The sequence below is a fragment of the Lepidochelys olivacea genome, assembly GCF_965140295.1.
Source record: "Lepidochelys olivacea isolate rLepOli2 genome assembly, chromosome: 11".
In the NCBI taxonomy this organism is placed as follows: Eukaryota; Metazoa; Chordata; order Testudines; family Cheloniidae; genus Lepidochelys; species Lepidochelys olivacea.
The window spans coordinates 75957819-75976468 of record NC_140421.1 but is presented as its reverse complement, the minus strand read 5'-3'; the positions used below and the strand labels follow the sequence as shown (position 1 = coordinate 75976468).

Sequence of the window (18650 nt, the reverse complement as noted above, 5' to 3'; positions counted from 1 at the left end):
GATTTTTCCTGGGGAGGGTTTCTCCAAAGGTTTGTCTGAGGAAAAGAGCTGTTTGGCTGTGAAGGAAGTTTCTGAATGCCTGTCTAATGTCTCAGAAGTGAACCTGGAATTAGAGCAGAAAGAACTCATTGTTCAGGAAAATGTTTCTCAGAAGAAGATGGTCAGGTTAAAGCCCTAACTGAGGAAGGAAAAGGTAGATTTTTGATGGATGATGGCTCGTACAGCTTGTGAAAGTGAAGCTGAAAAGGGTAACTGTGATTTGCTGGAAGTAGCTCAGAGTAGTGAGAAGAGCAGCAGTTTGTCTGTGGGGAGTGGCAATGTGCCTGGTAAGGAGATTTGGGATGAGCCTAGGCAGCCTTGTGAGCTGATGGCTTTGTCTAGTCAGCAGTTTGGGAAGGCGAGGATAGTGGCAGATGAGTGTCCCTATACCTTACCTGTGTGGAGAATTGTGAGAGTGAAGGAAATGTGCCTGTGTCTGTCAGGGGTATTGACTTGCCTATGGAGGGAGCTAACCCGGTCTCCAAGCAGTTGTCTGCGAACAGCCCTGTGTGCTGGGACAAGGGAAATGAGAATGTGTCTCCGTCTCTTCTTTGTCTGTGGAGCAGACAGACGGGGCCTTTCAGCCTGTGCTGGTTGAGAATAGTACACTTGTCTCAGAGTTGGTTCTGGATTCAACGAAAGCCCAGGAAGGGACTGCTCCTAAGTTTGTGTCTGCTAGGGAGAATGGCACTGTAACTAGGGTGCATCCAGTTAATGTCCTAGCAAAATCCCAGAGACCAGACAATTCTGGTGCTTGTATTTTGCTTCTTGCTAATGTGTGGCTGGGAAAGGGTGTAGCAACTCTGTCTAATCAGGGTGATAGCCTAGCCAGGGCTCAAGGAGAGGAGAAAGGTGATTTAATTGTGTTACCTACTGATGGTGTGGTAACTGGTAGCCAGAAGGACAAGATTCCTGAGCTTGTGTGTTGCAAAGGGAAGGAGAATGCTTCTAAGCTTTTATCTAGGAAGTCTAGCAGTTTGCCTGAAAGGGGATTGTGTAGGAATCCGCCTGAATGGCCAGAGGTGATTCTGGATGTAAGTGCGAGCCAGAAAGAGCCTGTGGTTGCTCAGGGAAGTGTTCCTTTAGAGCAAGCCCTAGGTGAAGAGGGTAAAGGGCAGCATTTCTGTGAGGGGTGAATTGCTGCTTCGAAAAGCTCCTGGGGAAAGGAATCCTCATGGTAGTCTTTGCAAGCCTTTTGCATTCTAATTGTTTCTGCAGCTTCTGTAGCCTCAGGTAAGGGCTGTGCTCCTGCCTTCTGATCACTGGCCATTAACAGATCTCACAGTTCTTGATTTCTAGCCTCACAGGTGTAGTAGGTTCAGTAACATCTGGAGCAGAGATCCCCCATGATGCAGTGCTTCCCTGCTTTTCTGGTTCCATAGTTCAGTGCGGTTTTCTGTTCACCATTCTGTATGCTAAGGGAGAAGTCTCCCTGTCCCATCTGTCATGCAAATGAGGCTAGGGGAGTTGCCTCTGTTCTGCATTTTGTATGCTAATGGAGAAGTCTTAATCTTGTCACCCTGGTCAGGAGGGGTCTAGGTGTGTCTCCCAACACCCTTCACTGCTCTCTGCAAGTCTTTTCTCCGATCGGTTTTGATTCAAGCAGAGACTGGTTGGGCCGGGGTTTCATGAGTCAGACAGACCAGACACTGCACCCTAGCTCCCCAAGAACACAGATCTGACTGGTGGTATTGCCCATTGACCTTCCCACTCTTCTACAAAAGGAGACTTTGAACCCTATTGGTGGCCACTGGGCCACGTCTGTCCGCTGGGAGGGAGCTGGTTGTGTGGGGGTTGGGCCCCTTGTAAATGCTGTTATTGTTGGTGGGTTATTAGTCGAGTTGCTCCTGTTCTTTCCTTAGCCCCAGGCCTTTCTTCCCTCTCCTGAATTAGCTCCCTGACCTGTTGTGTTGTTACTGGGGGGATTGTGATCGATTTGAACCCTTGTGCATGGAGGACAATCCCAGTCTGTTATCGGGCCCGACACCGTTCCCCAGGTCCCACGACACCGTTCCCCAGGGCACAGCAGCCCTTGAGACTCAGGTGCTAAGAGGGCCCCTGGGGGCAGAGTCAGCAGGTGGCAAGAGAAGGACCCAGGTTGGTTCCGTCCCCCGCAGGGAAGAAGCTCCACTGAGCCGCAGGCAACAGGGAGAAGGCTTGAGCTAGGCCTCAGAGCAGGGCTTGCAGGGCTACTGACTTCTCTTTCTGGCCCTCCCACTGCCCTGCTGTGGGGCCCTGGGCAGGTCACTTCTGTTAGGGGGCTTATTCCTTCACCCACTTACTTCCCTGGTCCTTCTCACATGAACAGAGAGCAACAATACCCGAAGTCCAAAGGTGCAAACAATTCGATGTTTATTGGGGTGAACTTCCAGCAAGCATGATTCCAGTTTCCTTCCTTAGTATCCTCCTTCCCAGCTCTGACACCACAGAGCCTTACACCTGTGTCCCTGTTCCCATTCCTACCCTTAGCCAAACATGATTCCAACTTCCTTACTCCCATTCCCTGTTCCCATTTCCCCCTTTAGCAAAACTTGATTCCAATTTTCTTACCCCCATTCCCTTTTCCCATCTCCCCCTTCAGCAAAACATGATTCCAATTTTCTTACCCCCATTCCCTGTTTCCATTCCTCACCCACCCACCCACTCCCTGATTGACTGCAGACTATATAGTAAAACTTATATGGGGAGTTCTGCTTAGCTATACCTTAACCAGTCATTTTCCTGAAATTTAACTAATCAATCCTAACATATTGTAACATGATTATGTAACCAATTATATCCCACCACCTGATTTAGTTTACACCCAGCAAAATTAATTATACAGCAGACAGGAACAATCACAGAACCAGAAAGAGATTATACAGACAAACAACAGCAAAGTGGGAACTATAATGACAAGACAACACAGAAGTGAGGATTTCACATCGCAGCTATTGATAAGTGAGTTCTTGCCAGACAGGATGCTATCAAACTAAGTTTCCTTTTATATTTTCTAGGCACTTCCCTTTCTCTGGAGGTGACAGGCACTATCAGGACAGGATTGTATTCCTAACAGCCCAATAGCACCTTCTTTCAATGTGACTAGTTTGGAATGTGAGGATGTGACCGGTCGTTTCCCAGCTTATGGCTGCCTCTGTTGCTTAGCCAAAGGCCTTAGCCTAAGAACAGGGCCTCAGACTGTCACAGTAAGAGAAGGACCTTACACCGGCAGACAGTGAATTTGATTCTTTCTTTTATACCTCTCTAACTAGCCAAGTGATAAGAATACACCTAAATTCTTAGAGTCTAGGCCTTTACAGACAGGCCTGAATATCTATATCCTAACACTCCATCCCTTTCTTTTCTTTTCTTTTGGGATCCTCCTGCCCAGGTATCCCTGGAAAAGCATAGGACATATGGTGACATATTTCCTGATTGGGCCAGGCATCAAGGTGGAAGGTGTCGATATTCCATTTGTCCCACTGCCCCTTGTGTAGTCTAGTGCCCTGCACCTTCTCTCATACAGGCATACCACACCTATTCCAAGTAGTGTTCCAGACTTCCCATTAGAGTGGGCCCGAGAAGGTTGGGTCCGGGTTGTCTAGTACACTGCAGGGTTTGGAGGGCTTATTACTTATAGGTTATCTCCGTATGCAACGTAACACAAGTACAGTTAACAATACAAAATCCACAGCAACACCGAGTCCTGACCACTGCAGTATGGTCCAACATCTGAGACACCCCCAAAACACTGCCTCTCCTCCTTTGACAGGGTGACGATCTGATGTGTCCAGTTGCTGGCAGTTGCAACAAGCTGCCCCTGCAGGTTTTGCTTGCTTTTGTCCATATCATAAATCCACTGAATGTTCACAGAGAAATGGGATATTGTCCAAACCAGCTTGACCACTTGGTATGGAATCAGGCAGTATGCCCTGGTTTGATTATTCACAGCAATAAGATTCACAGATCCATTTGTGCACCAAAGTCCACATAGCAGCATGTAGATGTGTGTAGTTTGGTTATGGGCTGGTATAATTGTGCCCCCAGTAATATGTACATTCCCAGCAAAACCCCTTATACACAGTACACCCAATTGTCCACCCCTTGCATAGGCCATTGATTCTGCTCCTCCATAGGCATAGAAGGGCACATCCAAACATCGTCTGTTGATTTACACTATTTTACACACCCCTCCATTGATTCCCAGTGAGCTCCTCCCCTTCTCATTATTTCCATAGGGCTTGTGGGGACCACCTTAGTTGCCATTCCATTTCCAGGTACCACGGTAGCTATTACACAGGTGCTGGCCTCCTAGTTGAGCATTTGCGTTCCCATACACATCTCCCGCCCCCCCCCCCCCCGGTCAGCCTTTTGAAGCCATCCCTGTTAGGGGGCTTATTCCTTCACCCACTTACTTCCCTGGTCCTTCTCACATGAACAGAGAGCAACAATACCCGAAGTCCAAAGGTGCAAACAATTCGATGTTTATTGGGGTGAACTTCCAGCAAGCATGATTCCAGTTTCCTTCCTTAGTATCCTTCTTCCCAGCTCTGACACCACAGAGCCTTACACCTGTGTCCCTGTTCCCATTCCTACCCTTAGCCAAACATGATTCCAACTTCCTTACTCCCATTCCCTGTTCCCATTTCCCCCTTTAGCAAAACATGATTCCAATTTTCTTACCCCCATTCCCCGTTCCCATCTCACACACCCACATGCCCACCCCCATCCCCACCCAGTCACTTCCTCATTGACTACAGATTATATAGTAAAACTTGAGTTCTGCTTAGCTATACCTTAACCAATCATTTTCCTGAAATTTAACTAACCAATCCTAACATATTGTAACATGATTATGTAACCAATTATATCCCACCACATTAATTAGTTTACACCCAGCAAAATTAATTATACAGCAGACAGGAGCAATCACAGAACCAGACAGAGATTATACAGACAAACAATAGCAAAGTGGGAACTACAATGACAAGACAACACAGAAGTGAGGATTTCACATCCCAGCTATTGATAAGTGAGTTCTTGCCAGACAGGATGCTATCAAACTAAGTTTCCTTTTACATTTTCTAGGCACTTCCCTTTCTCTGGAGGTGATAGGAATACAATCCTGTCCTGATAGTGCCTAACAGCCGAATAGCACCTTATTTCAATGTGACTAGTTTGGAATGTGAGGATGTGACCAGTCGCTTCCCAGCTTATGGCTGCCTCTGCTGCTTAGCCAAAGGCCTTAGCCTAAGAACAGGGCCTCAGACTGTCACAGTAAGAGAAGGCCCTTACACCGGCAGACAGTGATTTTGATTCTTTCTTTTATACCTCTATCACTAGCCAAGTGATAAGAATACACCTAAATTCTTAGAGTCTAGGCCTTCACAGACAGGCCTGAATATCTATATCCTAACAATCCCCCACCCACATCATGAGATTTTCTGTTCATTCAAACACAGCAATGCTAGCAACAAGACAAACACCACCAGACAAACAACACAAAACATAGATCCATGGTATTCTGAGTTATTCTTCCGCTGGCGCCAGCTTGCTTGTAGAGTGTCTGAAAAACAAAAGAAACAATTTCCACCCCCCTGGTGGGGACAGATTATTGCTTATTAATGATAATACCACTTTCTTTTACAAATGTCCTTGCTAATTGCAGGAAAAACAGAAGAATTACCTCCAGGCTGTCCTTATTTTGTTCTATAGTCAGGCTAGTGAATTACCCCACTCACTGGTCATTTATGAAATTCATGAGGTGGTGTACCTCAGTTTCCCCTCTTGTACAACAGTCCATGTTTGCAATAGTTTCTCTGCTGTACCAAGCTTTAAGTTTATTCTCAGGTAACAGCTGAGACACAGTTTCAGATTTTAGCACTGTACACATCCTGGGAAAATGCAAACATTCCTTCCAGATAGTTTAACCTCCATAATATTATATTAGCCATACTAATTTTACACAAGGTGTAACTGCCTCCCATGCCCACAGAGTTTTCATGCACACCCACCAGAGCAACAATCTGATCCCCCAGAGCCACCCCAAGGCTCAGTGTTCCCATCATTCCTCCCCTTTTCCTTTTCTTTTACCTGTGCGCACACAGAAAATTCTCTTTTGCCTAACATTTCTTGCACTCTGATTACTCTTTTCTACACAACTGTACCCCGACTACACTTCCATCTTGTACAACTAGACACAACCAGGGGCAGCCAAGTTAAGTTCCAATAGAAACCCCTTACGTCCTTTAGTGATTTTGATTGCATTACCCAATAGTCAAATAATTTTGCTCAGATTCTCTCTGCCTGCTGCCTGCAGCAGTCCCTTATAGACCATTTCTGTGGGAAAAGGGCCCATTTTCCCTCAGAATAGCTGTAAAGGCTTCTGGGGACAGAAGCGTAGTGGTGGTAGTAGCCACTCGACCTGACCCCTTTGGATAATTTAATGACCAGGCTTCCATCCAATGTGACTGCACAGAGTTGCACATACAGTTACATTTATATAACTGGGTTTTATCATTAAACAAAAACTTCCTTCTTGACATCTCACATACGTATCCAAAGTACCCTCTATTAAAACTTCAGAAAAACAAAAGAGTGTGGAAAGGCAGGTTGCACTTTGAAACTTTTTTTTTTCTTCCCCTTCCTTCTCTCCACTCCCGCAGGACCAAGTCCCAGCTCCAGTCTCTAAAGGTAGTCTGTTAACTCTGCTTTGGACTTTAAACCCTGTTTTGCCAAATCATCTTTCACTCCCCTAACTAATTTACAACCCTTCGGCAGCCCTTGCTGAAGCAGCACCAAACCTGAAAGATTCTTGGCAGCTTCCCGTAATGCTGCCCTTATGTCAAACCTCTCATAAGCGGACTGAAGTGCCTCCTTTCCCTGAAAGGTATTCAGTCCCCATGGGCAGAGACCTTCTTCCACTACCCATATACCAAGGAGGGTGGGCTCCTCAACCATCCCCCATCCCTCTGGGTTCCCTAACATTGCCTCCATTTCCTTTTTAATCTCATCCCAGGGTGACCCCTGCACCTGGTATGGGCCCTGGCTCTTCCTTATCCATTTATCCAAAAAATCCTTTACCCTGGCTTGCCAGAACCCGCAACTACCATCACGAGAGTTCGTGATACCCCCTCCAAGCAGCTGTGCGGACTGTTGGGGAGGGGGACTTACAGGCTGCCACTCGCCTATCCAATCTCTCCAGTGAAGGGATAGACACTTCTCAAACTCCTGGCAGTAGTGAGTCCTGATCAGACAAGGTACATTAAACCCTCTGAGCTCAGAAGGCCAGTGGGTGAGTGTTTGGGAAAGAATTCCTACTGATTTTCTGCTGGGCTCCATCCAAAGCCAATAAGTAGGGCTGTCAATTAACCACAGTTTTGATTGCACTCTTAAACAATAATAGAATACCAAGTGCAACGTATTATCAATCTTTTGGGATTTTTTAATATTTTCAAATATATTGATTTGAAATTACAACACAGAATACAAAAACAAGGAGGAGTTTTTGTGGCACCTAAGAGACTAACAAATTTTGGGGGCATAAGCTTTCGTGGGCTATGCCCAAATAAATTGGTTAGTCTCTAAGGTGCCACAAGGACTCGTTATTTTTGCTGATTCAGACTAACACGGCCACCCGTCTGGAACAGAATACAAAGTGTACAGTGCTCCCTGTATATGATTATTTTTTATTATACCATAAAAAAGATAAAAGAAATAGTGCTTTTCAATTCACCTCGTACAAGTATAGTAGTGCACTCTCTTTCTCGTGAAAGTGCAACTTACAAATGTAGTGGGTTTTTACGTAACTGCACTCCTAAACAACCCAACGTAAACCTTTAGCGCCTACAAGTGCAGTCAGTCTTGCTTCTTGTTCAGCCAATCGCAAAGACAAACAAGTTGGTTGACATTTTCAGGAGATAATGCTGCCCACTTCTTATTTCCAAGATCACCTGAACGTGAGAACAGGCATTTGCATGGCACTATTTTATCTTTTTTACAGTGCAAATATTTGTAATCGAAACTAATTTTTGGGACTGTCAATTAATTGCAGTTAATGCATGTGATGAACTCAAACCAAATTACTGCATTATTTTTTGTCATGAGAATTAATAGCACACCAGGCCACTGTGCTTGGGGGCGCCGTTGTGTGCCTTCGAGGCAAGGGTGCCCCTCCTCCCAGCACACTGCTCCACTGCAGCTCCCACCTCCTTGCCCCCCGCCCCCTGGAGCCATCCCTGACCCAGCTGCTCCGTACTGGGGGCCTGCCCACGGTCTGCTGCGCAGAGCGGGGATAGGAGTGGGGGGCTGAAGTTGGGATGTCCACTAGCTGGTAGCTGCTGAGCTGGGGTTGGGGAACAGGGGGCACCTGTCTGCTGTTGCCACTGGCTCAGGAGTGAAGCCTGGACACCCGGGTTCTCTGCCTTCTCAGGCCAGGGAGGGAGTGTGGCCTGGGGATGCAGACAGACTGACTACAGGTCTCTGTCAGTGACCCCACTGCTCTAAAGGGATGAGATTCCCTGGGGGTTCCAACACTGGGGGAGCTTTGGGAGCAGCCTGCAGGGTTAGCCCTGCCAGTGTGCGCAGATCCCAGTCCAGATGCCCCCTGGGAGGCATGGGATGACAGGGAGTCACCCCAGCTGGGGGGCAGACAGGCCCATTGGCGAGAGGCTGTGTTGCCCCAGACTCACGGCTGCTCCCTGCTCAGTTCCAGGATGGAGGTGCTCAGGAGGCTTCTTGGGAGGAAGACTCCACGGGTGGCCCCAGAGCCAGAGGGGGGCAGCTGCCAGCATCCCCAGACAGAGAGCTGCCCCTCCATCCCCATGGAATGGGAAGCAGCTCCCGGACAGCCCAGGAGATGGACCTGCTCGGCCCTGCTCACCAGGAGGAAACCAGCTCCCAGGGCTGGTGCTGAGCAGAGAGACACAACAGCCAGGCCAAGATGGAGGTGGCCCAAGTTCAGTCTGGGCAGGCAGGACCCAGGCCACGAGAGGAGCCAGGCAATGCAGCTCTGGGTTTGCTTCTGCTGGAAGGCCAGCCCTCAGGAGCCCAGCCCCGTGGACCAGCAGGAGGCATCCCCAGGGCAGGATCGCTGCCCCAGCAGCTCAACTGGTGCTGGAGGGGAGAGCGGCCACTCCCTGGAGGCTCCCTGGAGCATGGAAGCTGAGTGCTCCTCCACTGCAGGTGAGGAGACGCCCTAGGGACGGGGAGGAGCACGGGGCCATTAACACCCAATCACTCTCTGAGTCATTGGGAGGACCCCAACCCAGGGCTCTGGCCTGAGCCACTTGAGCCCAATGACGTCAGCGGGAGTCGCAGAGCCACCCCTTGCAGCGGGAAATGGGGGGAGCTACTGGGAAGTGGGATCCTGATGCTTTGGGGCAAGTCCCAGGGAGGATGGGACAGTGAAGGGCCCCATCTGCCATGGGGCCATGGTGCTGAGGGGTCTGTGGGAGGGGTAGTGTGGGGAACTCTCTGCCACGTGGTGCTTACATTGGAGGGGGAAACATTAAATCTTCTCTCCCCACCACACCCCTGTCCTTCCTCTTCTTCCCCCCAGCTGCAGCAAGAGTCCCCCTCTGCCCTTGTCTCTCTGACGCAGAGACCCCCATGGACCAGTTGGAGAAGAAGGACCTTGCCACTGAGGAAAAGGCAGAGGAGGATGAAGACCCAGCCACAGAAGGCGAGGAAGAGGAGGAAGAGCTAGAGACAGAGGAGGAGGAGAAGCAGGAGGAGGAAGTCCTGACCACAGAAAAAGAGGAGGAGGAGGACCTAGCCATAGAAGAGGACAAGGACATGACTAAAGAGGAAGTCCTGGACACAGAGGAGAAGTTGGAGGAGGAGGACATACCCGTAAAAGAGGAAAAGGAGGAGGATGAGAAGCTGTCTGCAGAAGAGGAAGAAGAGGAAGAGGAGAAGGAGAAGAACATGTCTGCAGAAGAGATAGGAGAGGAGAAGGAGGATGAGAACCTGTCTGCAGAAGAGGAAAAAGAGGAGGAGGAGGAGAAGCTGTCTGCAGAAGAGGAGGAGGAGAACTTTCCTCCAGAGGAGGAGGAGGACCTCTCCGTAGAAGAGGAAGCTGATTTGACTGCAGAGAAGGAGGAGGAAGAAGAAGGTAAAGGAAGAGGAGGATGTGGCCCTGGTGGAGGAACACCTGATCATGGAGCAAAAGGAAGAAGAGAAGGATCTGGCCATGGAGCAGGAAGAGGAGCACCTGCCTCTGGAGGAAGAGTAGGAGGACCCGGCCACAGGAATGGAGCACCTGGCCATGGAGCAGGTGTAAGAGGAGGACCACGTGGCTGCAGAGGAGGAAGAGGAGGACCTGGCCAAGGAGAAGGACCAGGCCACAGAGGAGGACAAGGAGGACCTGGACCAGGAGGAAGAGAAGGAAAAGGACCTGGCAATGGAGGAGGACGAGGATGTGTCCATGCAAGAAAAAGAAGAGGCAGAAGAGGAGGTAGAAGACATGGCTATAGACGAGGAGGACAAGGATGTGTGGATGCAGGGGGAAGAAGAGAAGGAGGTAGACCTGGCCATGGAGGAGGAGGAGCAAGAAGAGCTGGCCAGAGAGGAGGACGAGAAGGAGGAAAAGGAGGAGGAGACCATGGCCACGGAGAAGGAGCAGGAGGAAGAGGACCTGGCCAGAGAGGAGAAGGAGGATGTGGCCATGCAGGGGGAAGAAGAGGCAGAAGAGGAGACGGAGGATCTGGCTATAGACGAGGAGGACCCAAGAATGGAGGAGGACGAGGATGTGTGGATGCAGAGGGAAGAAGAAGAGAAGGAGGTGGAGCTGGCCATGGAGGAGGAGGAGGATCAAGAGGACCTGGCCAGAGAGGAGGACGAGAAGGAGGAAAAGGAGGAGGAGAACCTGGCCATGGAGAAGGAGCAGGAGGAAGAGGACCTGGCCAGAGGGGAGAAGAAGCAGGATGTAGCCATGCAGGGGGAAGAAGAGGGAGAAGAGGAAATAGAGGATCTGGCTACAGACTAGGAGGAAGAGAATGTGCAGATGTAGGGGGAAGAAGTAGTGGAGGAGGAGGAGCAAGAGGACCTGGCCAGAGAGGAGGACGAGAAGGAGGAAAATCTGGCCATGGAGAAGGAGCAGGAGGAAGAGGACCTGGCCACAGAGGAGAAGGAGGAGAATGTGGCCATGCAGGGGGGAGAAGAAGAGGCAGAAGAGGAGATAAGAGGATCTGGCAATAGACTAGGAGGACCCAGGAATGGAATAGGATGAGGATGTGCCGATGCAGGGGGAAGAAGAAGAGAAGGAGGTGGATTTGGCCATGGAGGAGGAGGAGCAAGAGGACCTGGCCAGAGAGGAGGATGAGAAGGAGGAAAAGGAGGAGGAGAAGCTGGCCACGGAGAAGGGGAGGGAGGACCTGTCCATAGAGGAGGAAGTGGAAGAGGGGGAGAATCTGGCCATGGGAATGGAGCATGTGGTCATAGAGAAGAAAGCGGAAGAGGACGACTTGGATGAAGAGGAGGAGGGCAAGACGAAGTCCTCCTCCACCTCCATGGCCAGGTCCCCCTTGCTCAGGTTGTTGTCTTCCTCCTCCATGACCTTGTCCTCCATGGCCATTTCCTCCTCCTCTTTGGCCAGGTGGCAAGAGGAGGACATGGGCATGGAAGAGGAGAAAGAAGAGGAAGACCTGGCTGCAGAGGAGGAGGATGATGAAGACTTGTCTATCAATTAGGTGGAGAACTTGACAAGAGAGGAAGAGGAGGAACTGGAGGAGTAGGATGATCTGGCCACAGAAGAGGAGCAGGAGGATCTGGCCATGGAGGAGGAGGATATAGCCATGCAGCAAGAGGAAGAGGAAGAGGACCAGGCCAGAGAGGAGGAGATTGTGGATGAGGCCATAGAGGAAGATGAAGAGGAGGAGCAGGAGAACCTGGCCACAGAGGAAAACGAGAAGGAGGAAGGGAACCTTGCCCCGGAGGAGGAGGAGGACCTGGACATGGAGGAGGGGGAGGACTTGGCCACGGAGAAAGAAGTGGGGGAGGGGGAGGACCTGGACACGGAAGAGGAAGTGGAGGAGGGGGAAGATCTGGACATGGAAGAAGCTGCCCAGAGGTTGTCATGGAACATCTCCAGGGTGGTGACAAGGTACAAACGTTACCTATCTTAGTAGGAAATAAGTCCATCCTGCCCCTTGCCCATCCCAGCTCCCTGCAGAGGGGGTTGTCCAGGACGATTCACAGCACCTCATGGGGACACTTACCCTCTAGGACAGGGGTGGGCAACCTTTTTGGCCTGAGGGCCAGGTAGGGAAGGCGGTGCCTCCCAAAACAGCCTGGCCCCTGCCCCCTATCTGCCCCCTCCCACTTCCCACCCCCTGACTGCCCCACCCAGAACCCCCAACCCATCAATTCCCCCCCCCCGATCCTTGTCCCCTGACTGCCCCCTCTCGGGATCCCACCCCCTCTCCAACCCCCCTTGCTCCCTGTCTTCTGACCACCCCCCACAGAACCTCTGCCCCATCCAACAGCTCCCTGTCCTCTGACTGCCCCTGGGACCTCCTGCCCCTATCCAACAGCAGAGAGCAGGGATTCCTGGGGCTGAGGTCTGGGCAGCAGCCAAGAGGAAATTCTGGGTGTAAGCGCTAGGAGGCAGGTGGGGAATCATGGGAGTGGAGGGTAAGCTGAGGCTGGGGATAGAAAGGTAGGGGGCAGCTGAGAGAGGCTGGGGGTGGGCCAAGAGAAGGAAGGAATCGGGAGAGCAGGGCCCAGCTGTGTTGCCAGAGGATCCTGCTGGCTGTGTCTGGCCAGCCTCTCTGGGAAATGCCCAGGGCTCTGTGGGGCCTGAATCTGACATTTTCCTTTGTGTCTCACAGGAACTGACTGAGGAGCTGCCCCAGGACTCTGGGCCCAGCTCTGTCCTCTCCAGCTGCATGGACCCCACGTGAAACCTCCCATACCAGAAGCTCCCATCCGGCTCCGGTGCTGCTTAGACCCAGAGAGGCTGCCTCCTCCATGGCCAGGTTCTCCTTCTCCTCCTGAAAAGCCTGCACTGATGGGTAAGGGAAGCCATGGCCACTCAGAGACACCATGGGCACGGGTGGGGATTCAATCTTGGCCCGTCTCCACCAAGGGCACAAGCCCTGTCAGGCTCTCATTCTGGAAGCCATGGAAAGCTCTGCCTGTAGCCACCCCCTCTCCACTCCCACTGCCAGACTGTTGCCCGTGGTGACAATGAAGAAGCAGGAGAACTGCTGCGAGAGATCCCCAGGGCTGCACAGTCGGGTGTCACTGGGACGTTTCTGGGAGCCATTTTCAGAGTGTTCTGTTGGGGACATTTTCCTTCTCTAACCCAGGGTTTCGCTGCTCCCAGTTTCTCAGCCAGGGAGGCCACCCTGCGGAATATGGCCCAGCAGCTTGGCGATGGGCTGCAGGAGTCACCGCGTAGGTCGACAGCAGCCATCGCATGTGCATTGACCATGGGCCAAAACCTGCAGCCCTCACAGCCCAGGATACCCCCACGGATGGCAATGGGAGTGTAGCCTGGGTAACTAGCTGCTGGAGCTAGGGCGTACAGAGGGAGGGTTCAGAGATACAGCAAACCAATGGCCAGAGAAGTGAAGGATGTGAGGGAAAGAGGAGAGCCAGGACATATGGGGAGTTGCTGCAGTCAAGGGATCCCAGCTGGACGAGAGAAGATGGGTGGTTTAGACACACAAAGTCCTGCCTCTTGGTAGGGGTTAGACCAGATGAACCTTGCCGGGGCAGTGAGTTACATGAGCCAGTAAATTCAGGGCCCGGGGGGCCCGGCTCCACCAATGTTCAGGGCCAGGTTTCTCCCCCAGCCCTGCCTGCTGCCCCCGTGCCTCCCCCGAGCGTACCTGCCTTCCCGCTGCAGCTCCACGCTGCGCTCCCTTGACGGCTGATGCCACTGCGGGCTACAAGGGAGCGGCGCCGGGGGCAGCTGCTGCGGCTGCAGAGGGAGGAGGTGCATGGCAGCCTCCCCCTGCCCCCCGGCAGGTGACTCCGAGTCGAATCTGGGGGTGGGGCTTATCCTGCAGGACCTCCGATCAGCAGCCTGGCGGGGCTTGGGTGAGTCTCTTGTCCCTGGTGGGAATGCTCCCCTCTGGCCCCCCACCGCAGCCCCAGGGCAGCCAACCTGCAGCACCCCAAACTCCTCATCCTTGGTCCAGCCCCACACCCTACACTCCCTCCTGCACCCCAACCTCCTGGCCCAGCCCAGAGCCCACACTCAGCACCCAAAACCCCTCTCGCACCCAGCACCCAAAGCCCCCTTCCACACCCCTTTGTGCACCCCAACCCCATGCTCCGGCCCAGAGCCTGCACTCAGCACCCAAACTTCCTCCCAGAGCCTGCACCCAAACTCTCTCCCAGAGCCTACACCCCAAACCCCCTCCTGCACCCAAACTCCCTCCCTGAACCTTGCAGTCCCTTGTAACCCCACGGTTCTATTGTTCTTTGATTCTAGCATCTGTCACCGAAAAGAAGGGCTGGTGTGTATGGATTTCCTCCACATCCTCTGCAGTGAAGACAGAAGCAAGGAATTTATTTCGCTTCTCCGCATCGGCCTTCTCTTCCTGGAGCGCACCTTTCGCACCTCGATCGCCTCGTGACTTTGCTGACTGTTTGGCGACTTCCTGCCCCTGGACTTAAAAAAGAATTTGCTGGTAGTTGTTGTGCCTTAGCTAGTTGCTCTTCGCACTCTTTTTTGGCCGGCCGTTTTCTACTTTTCACTGGGCTTGCCAGTGTTTCTGCTTCTTTGTATTTTTCTCATTAGGATTTGACTGCCAGTTTTGAAAGGAGAACTTTTTGCCACTGAGGGCCTCTTTTACTCGGCTATTTAGCCATGGTGGCATTTTTTTGATCCTCATGCTGGTTTTGGTATTTTTATTTTTGGTATAGGTTTAGTGTGAGCCTCTAGTATGGTGTTTTTAAATAGTCTCTTTGCCGTTTGCTGGCATTTCACCCTGGCATGTTGCTTTCAATTTCCATTTCACTAGCCTCCCATTTCTGTGCAGTTCCCCTTTTTGAGGTTCGATGCTCCTGCGGTGGGTTTCTTCGGCATTTCCCGCTCCAGGGCTGTGACATGTAATTCCATTCGGGCTGCGAGGACGGAGAGTAACGACTCCAGCGTGGAGGCTGCACAGCGCGGGCACACAGTGAACTGTCCTGAGCAGGGCGGGTGCAAGGAGGTTTCACACCCTAGGGGACACTTCCACCTTGCGCCACCTCCTCCCCGCGGCTGCTCCCCGCCCCCCCCACCCTGAGGCACCCCCCAATGGCAGCTCCCCACCGCCACCCTCAGCGCCCTGAGGCGCCCCCCCCGCGACAGCTCCCCACTGCCCCCTCCCTCCCTCCCCTCAGCCCGGGCAGCCCCCTTGCGGCACCTCCCCGCCGCCCCCTCCTTCCCCTCGGCCTGGGGAGCCACGTGCAGCAGCTCCCCGCCCCAGCTCACCTCTGCTCCGCCTCCTCCCCGATCACGCCACCGCCACCGCTTCTCCCGCCTCCCAGGCTCGCGGCGCCAATCAGCTGTTTGTAACCCCTCCCACCGTTACTTGCTGCAGGCGGCCCTCCCCCACCCCCCTGCCCCAGCTCACCTCCGCTCCACAGCTGCCCCCAACCACTTGGCGCCCTAGGCGACCGCCTCGTTCGCCTAGTGCTTGCACCGGCCCTGGTCCTAGGCAGAGAACGTCTCCAGGAGCCGGCGCTGCGGTCCCCCTCCTCGCCAACGCCGCCCGGCTCGGCTGCATGTGCCCCGTCAGCCAGCAGGGGTTGGGGTCTCCATTGCCACGAAGGGTGAGAGAAGGACTCTCCTTATCTGTGTGCGGGACCGTTCCCAGCATTCAGCCGGGATTCACGGAGGCGCTGGGCTTCATCTGGCCCCTTGGCAGCTGGGGGACAGTGCAGAAAGTGAACTCTCAGCCTGCGCTGATTCAAGGTCCTGCCCACCCGTGGCTGCCCTCCCCCACACTGCCCATTCCCCTTCCCCTCCCTCGCCTGCCCCCAGCCCACCGGGCCTCTTTGCAACAGCCGCAGGGGCAGGGGCAGAGGGGCAGGAACAATGCTGACCCACTTATGTCACGGAGTTTGCATAACCGCCGATGAAAGGCCCCTGGAAGCACATGCCCCCATTACTCTCTGGAAGGGGCCGGCAGGGGTCGGTCAGTGGCAGCAGGGGGTGGGCACAGGGTCTCCTTCGCGCTAGCTCAGGGGCTGTGCGGGTCACATGACACTTGTTTTGCCTGGCGTTGTCTAGCCGTTCGCCCGTGACACTCCTCGGTGCAGCAGGGATCTGTCCCTGCACCAGTGAACTAAGCCAGGCCGCGCTGCAGGGACGGCACGAGGAGGGTGGGCCGGGCAGCTTCCCCTCAGCAATCAGAAGAGATCGACCCCTGGCCATCGAGATGCTCTTTTAAAGTCACTTTCCCAGTCAGGAAGCTGCAGAGGGGCCTGAGTGAGAGACAGAGCAGCCCACCTGCCCCCACAGGCCAGCCCCTGCCATGCTGGCAGCTCAGTGCAGGGCACATTCCTGGTCACCGAGCTCAAGGCCCATCACCTCACCTGGATGGCCGTGTCCCCCCTGCCTAGGACGGGAGATCAGCCCCTTAGCATGGGGCTCTGGAGACCCCGCCCGCGAGAGGGGTCCCACAGGACAGAGAGCGGCACACGCTAGCTCAGGGGCATCAGCTGGCAACCGGAGGGGAGCACTGAGATGAAATCTCCAGCCGCCTTAGAGAGGACTGAGGAATTTGTCCCATGGAATTGTGGGATACTTCCAGCTGACTCCTGGGACCCAGTCAAGCGGGACTGCATCTACACTGCAAAGCAATGGGGCTCAGCCTTGGAGCTCAGCTTAACTTGAGCTTGGGCCCTCCAGCCCTGCAGGGTCCTGGGACCCTGGGTCCAAGCTCTGGATTTGCACAATTGCAGTGTAAATGCAAAGGGCTTTAGGCTTGAGCCTGGACTCAATCACGGTCTCCTGTTGCAGTGTAGACCTCCCCCTGGAGACAAATGAACTCACAGAAATGGAAGGCACCTATGTTAGTGGAGAACAGAGCATTACATAGAACTCATTGGGTGGAAATGAGGATTGAGAGAAAACTAACCCATATGTTAAGTTTTTGTCATGTTTGAATATGTTGTTGTTACCAGTGATAATGGAATTAAACACGAAGTTCATCATTCCAGAATAAGAGACTCATTATGTGATAACCTGATTGTATTGTAATACTGTAAATTATCTATTATTTCACATCAGTATTATAGGAAATGGTGGCTGATTCTGAAAAGTTATTTGACGTAATTCAGCCTCTTTGGATTAAGCAGTGGTGAAGTAAAACCTCACTCCAAAGGGGTTGAGAGAAGTAGCGTATTGGAGAATAGACACCCAAGATAGACTCTAATTATTTCTATTTCAAATGGAATTCATGTTGCTCCGCTTTAAAATAAACTTTCTGTGAAGAGGAAGGTTCCTGAGGGAGACAAGTTGTGTAACCGTCTCCCCGTCAGACTGTAACAGTCACTGCAATGTGAGCCGGGGTGTGCGGGACTCGCGTTGCAGGCTCAGTGTGTCTAAGCCTGTGCTGGAGAGTCCACACTGAACGGTGACCCTGGGTTGAGCATGTCAAGACCCGCGTCTCACCCCAGCGCTCCTCCTGCAATCCCCCCTGCACAGACTCTGCCCACCCCCCTGCAGGTTTGCCCCCTGGGGCCCCAGGCCAACAGGGTTATGATATTTTCCGTCTTATTTTCTATTCCTTTCCTAATGTTACCCTTCTGCCAGGTGGAGTCAGCAGCAAGAAGGTCTGGGTTCAATATCTAGGGGTTCCTCTTAACAACACAAAACAAGTGTTTTGAGCCACAACAAGTAATCTAGACGATCATCTGGTTATACCTTACTAACTGTTTGCTGCCCTGCTCTGACCAAGGGCCTGGGGCTCAGAGACTGCTTAACTGCTCTACCCGGCCAGTGGGCCTGAATACTAGCTGCAGCTAATTCCCTGCTTTTGAGCTCACCTGTACAGGTGGGTGACAGCGCGGAGGCATGGCCTCTCTCTGAGGTTGACAGGGAGGGACGACCATACAGACTACAAGCCCCCAACCAGTAATCTGGGAAAATTTACCACCCCCATGGGCAAATCAAAGAGGCAATACTCCCCCTCTCGCCAGCACTGAGTGTGTAGCAAAAGACACTTTTACTAATAGGGAAATGGCGACCCGGCACACATTTGGGAAGACACCACAACCACAGTTCAAAAGCATGTGACTATAAACAAACACCCGCCCTGCAACACGTCAGGCAGTGTCCTTTGCCTCAGTTTCCCACCTTGCAGTGTGAAAGGCTGACAAATAAATGCTTCTTTAACACACCACTCCCCTCTCCTGCACTGCAACCCATTCACAGTTTGCCAGCCAAGGACAGCCAAGACCCAGAGTGCAGAGGTGCATTCATGTGGGTTCAGCACCAGCCCCTGAGGGGAGCAGCAACCAATGCAACTCGCTCACAGAGGTGGGGCTGGGTCACTGGAATCTCTGTGCTAACCTTATGTCCTGGGGTGGGCGGTGGAAAGGGGAACTCTTAGAGCTCAGCCCTGTGGGTGCCCCCACAGTTCATTGACACCCAGTGACTGTGAGAGCTGCAAACTGCGGAGCCTGGA

General features: G+C 52.7%; 1 protein-coding gene and 1 long non-coding RNA gene across 3 annotated transcripts; both read left to right on the top strand.

The window, feature by feature from the left end:
* Nucleotides 1-6691: 6691 nt before the first annotated feature.
* LOC311528575 (uncharacterized protein) lies at nt 6692-11005 on the top strand (the record flags this gene model as incomplete). The annotated part of the gene is made up of 4 exons (XM_084643786.1): nt 6692-6907; nt 8726-9201; nt 9578-10512; nt 10901-11005. The coding sequence occupies exons 1-4, from the start codon at nt 6849-6851 to the stop codon at nt 11003-11005; spliced, it is 1575 nt and encodes a 524-aa protein (XP_084499912.1). The 5' UTR covers nt 6692-6848.
* Nucleotides 11006-12034: 1029 nt separating this feature from the next.
* Nucleotides 12035-17618, top strand: LOC311528152. 2 transcript variants are annotated; one of them, XR_014713526.1, is made up of 4 exons: nt 12035-12121; nt 12849-13031; nt 14462-15166; nt 15675-17618. It is a non-coding gene; the product is annotated as an uncharacterized lncRNA (long non-coding RNA). The 2 variants fall into 2 exon arrangements; XR_014713527.1 differs by lacking the exon at nt 12035-12121 and having other exon boundaries at nt 12441-13031.
* Nucleotides 17619-18650: the final 1032 nt, after the last annotated feature.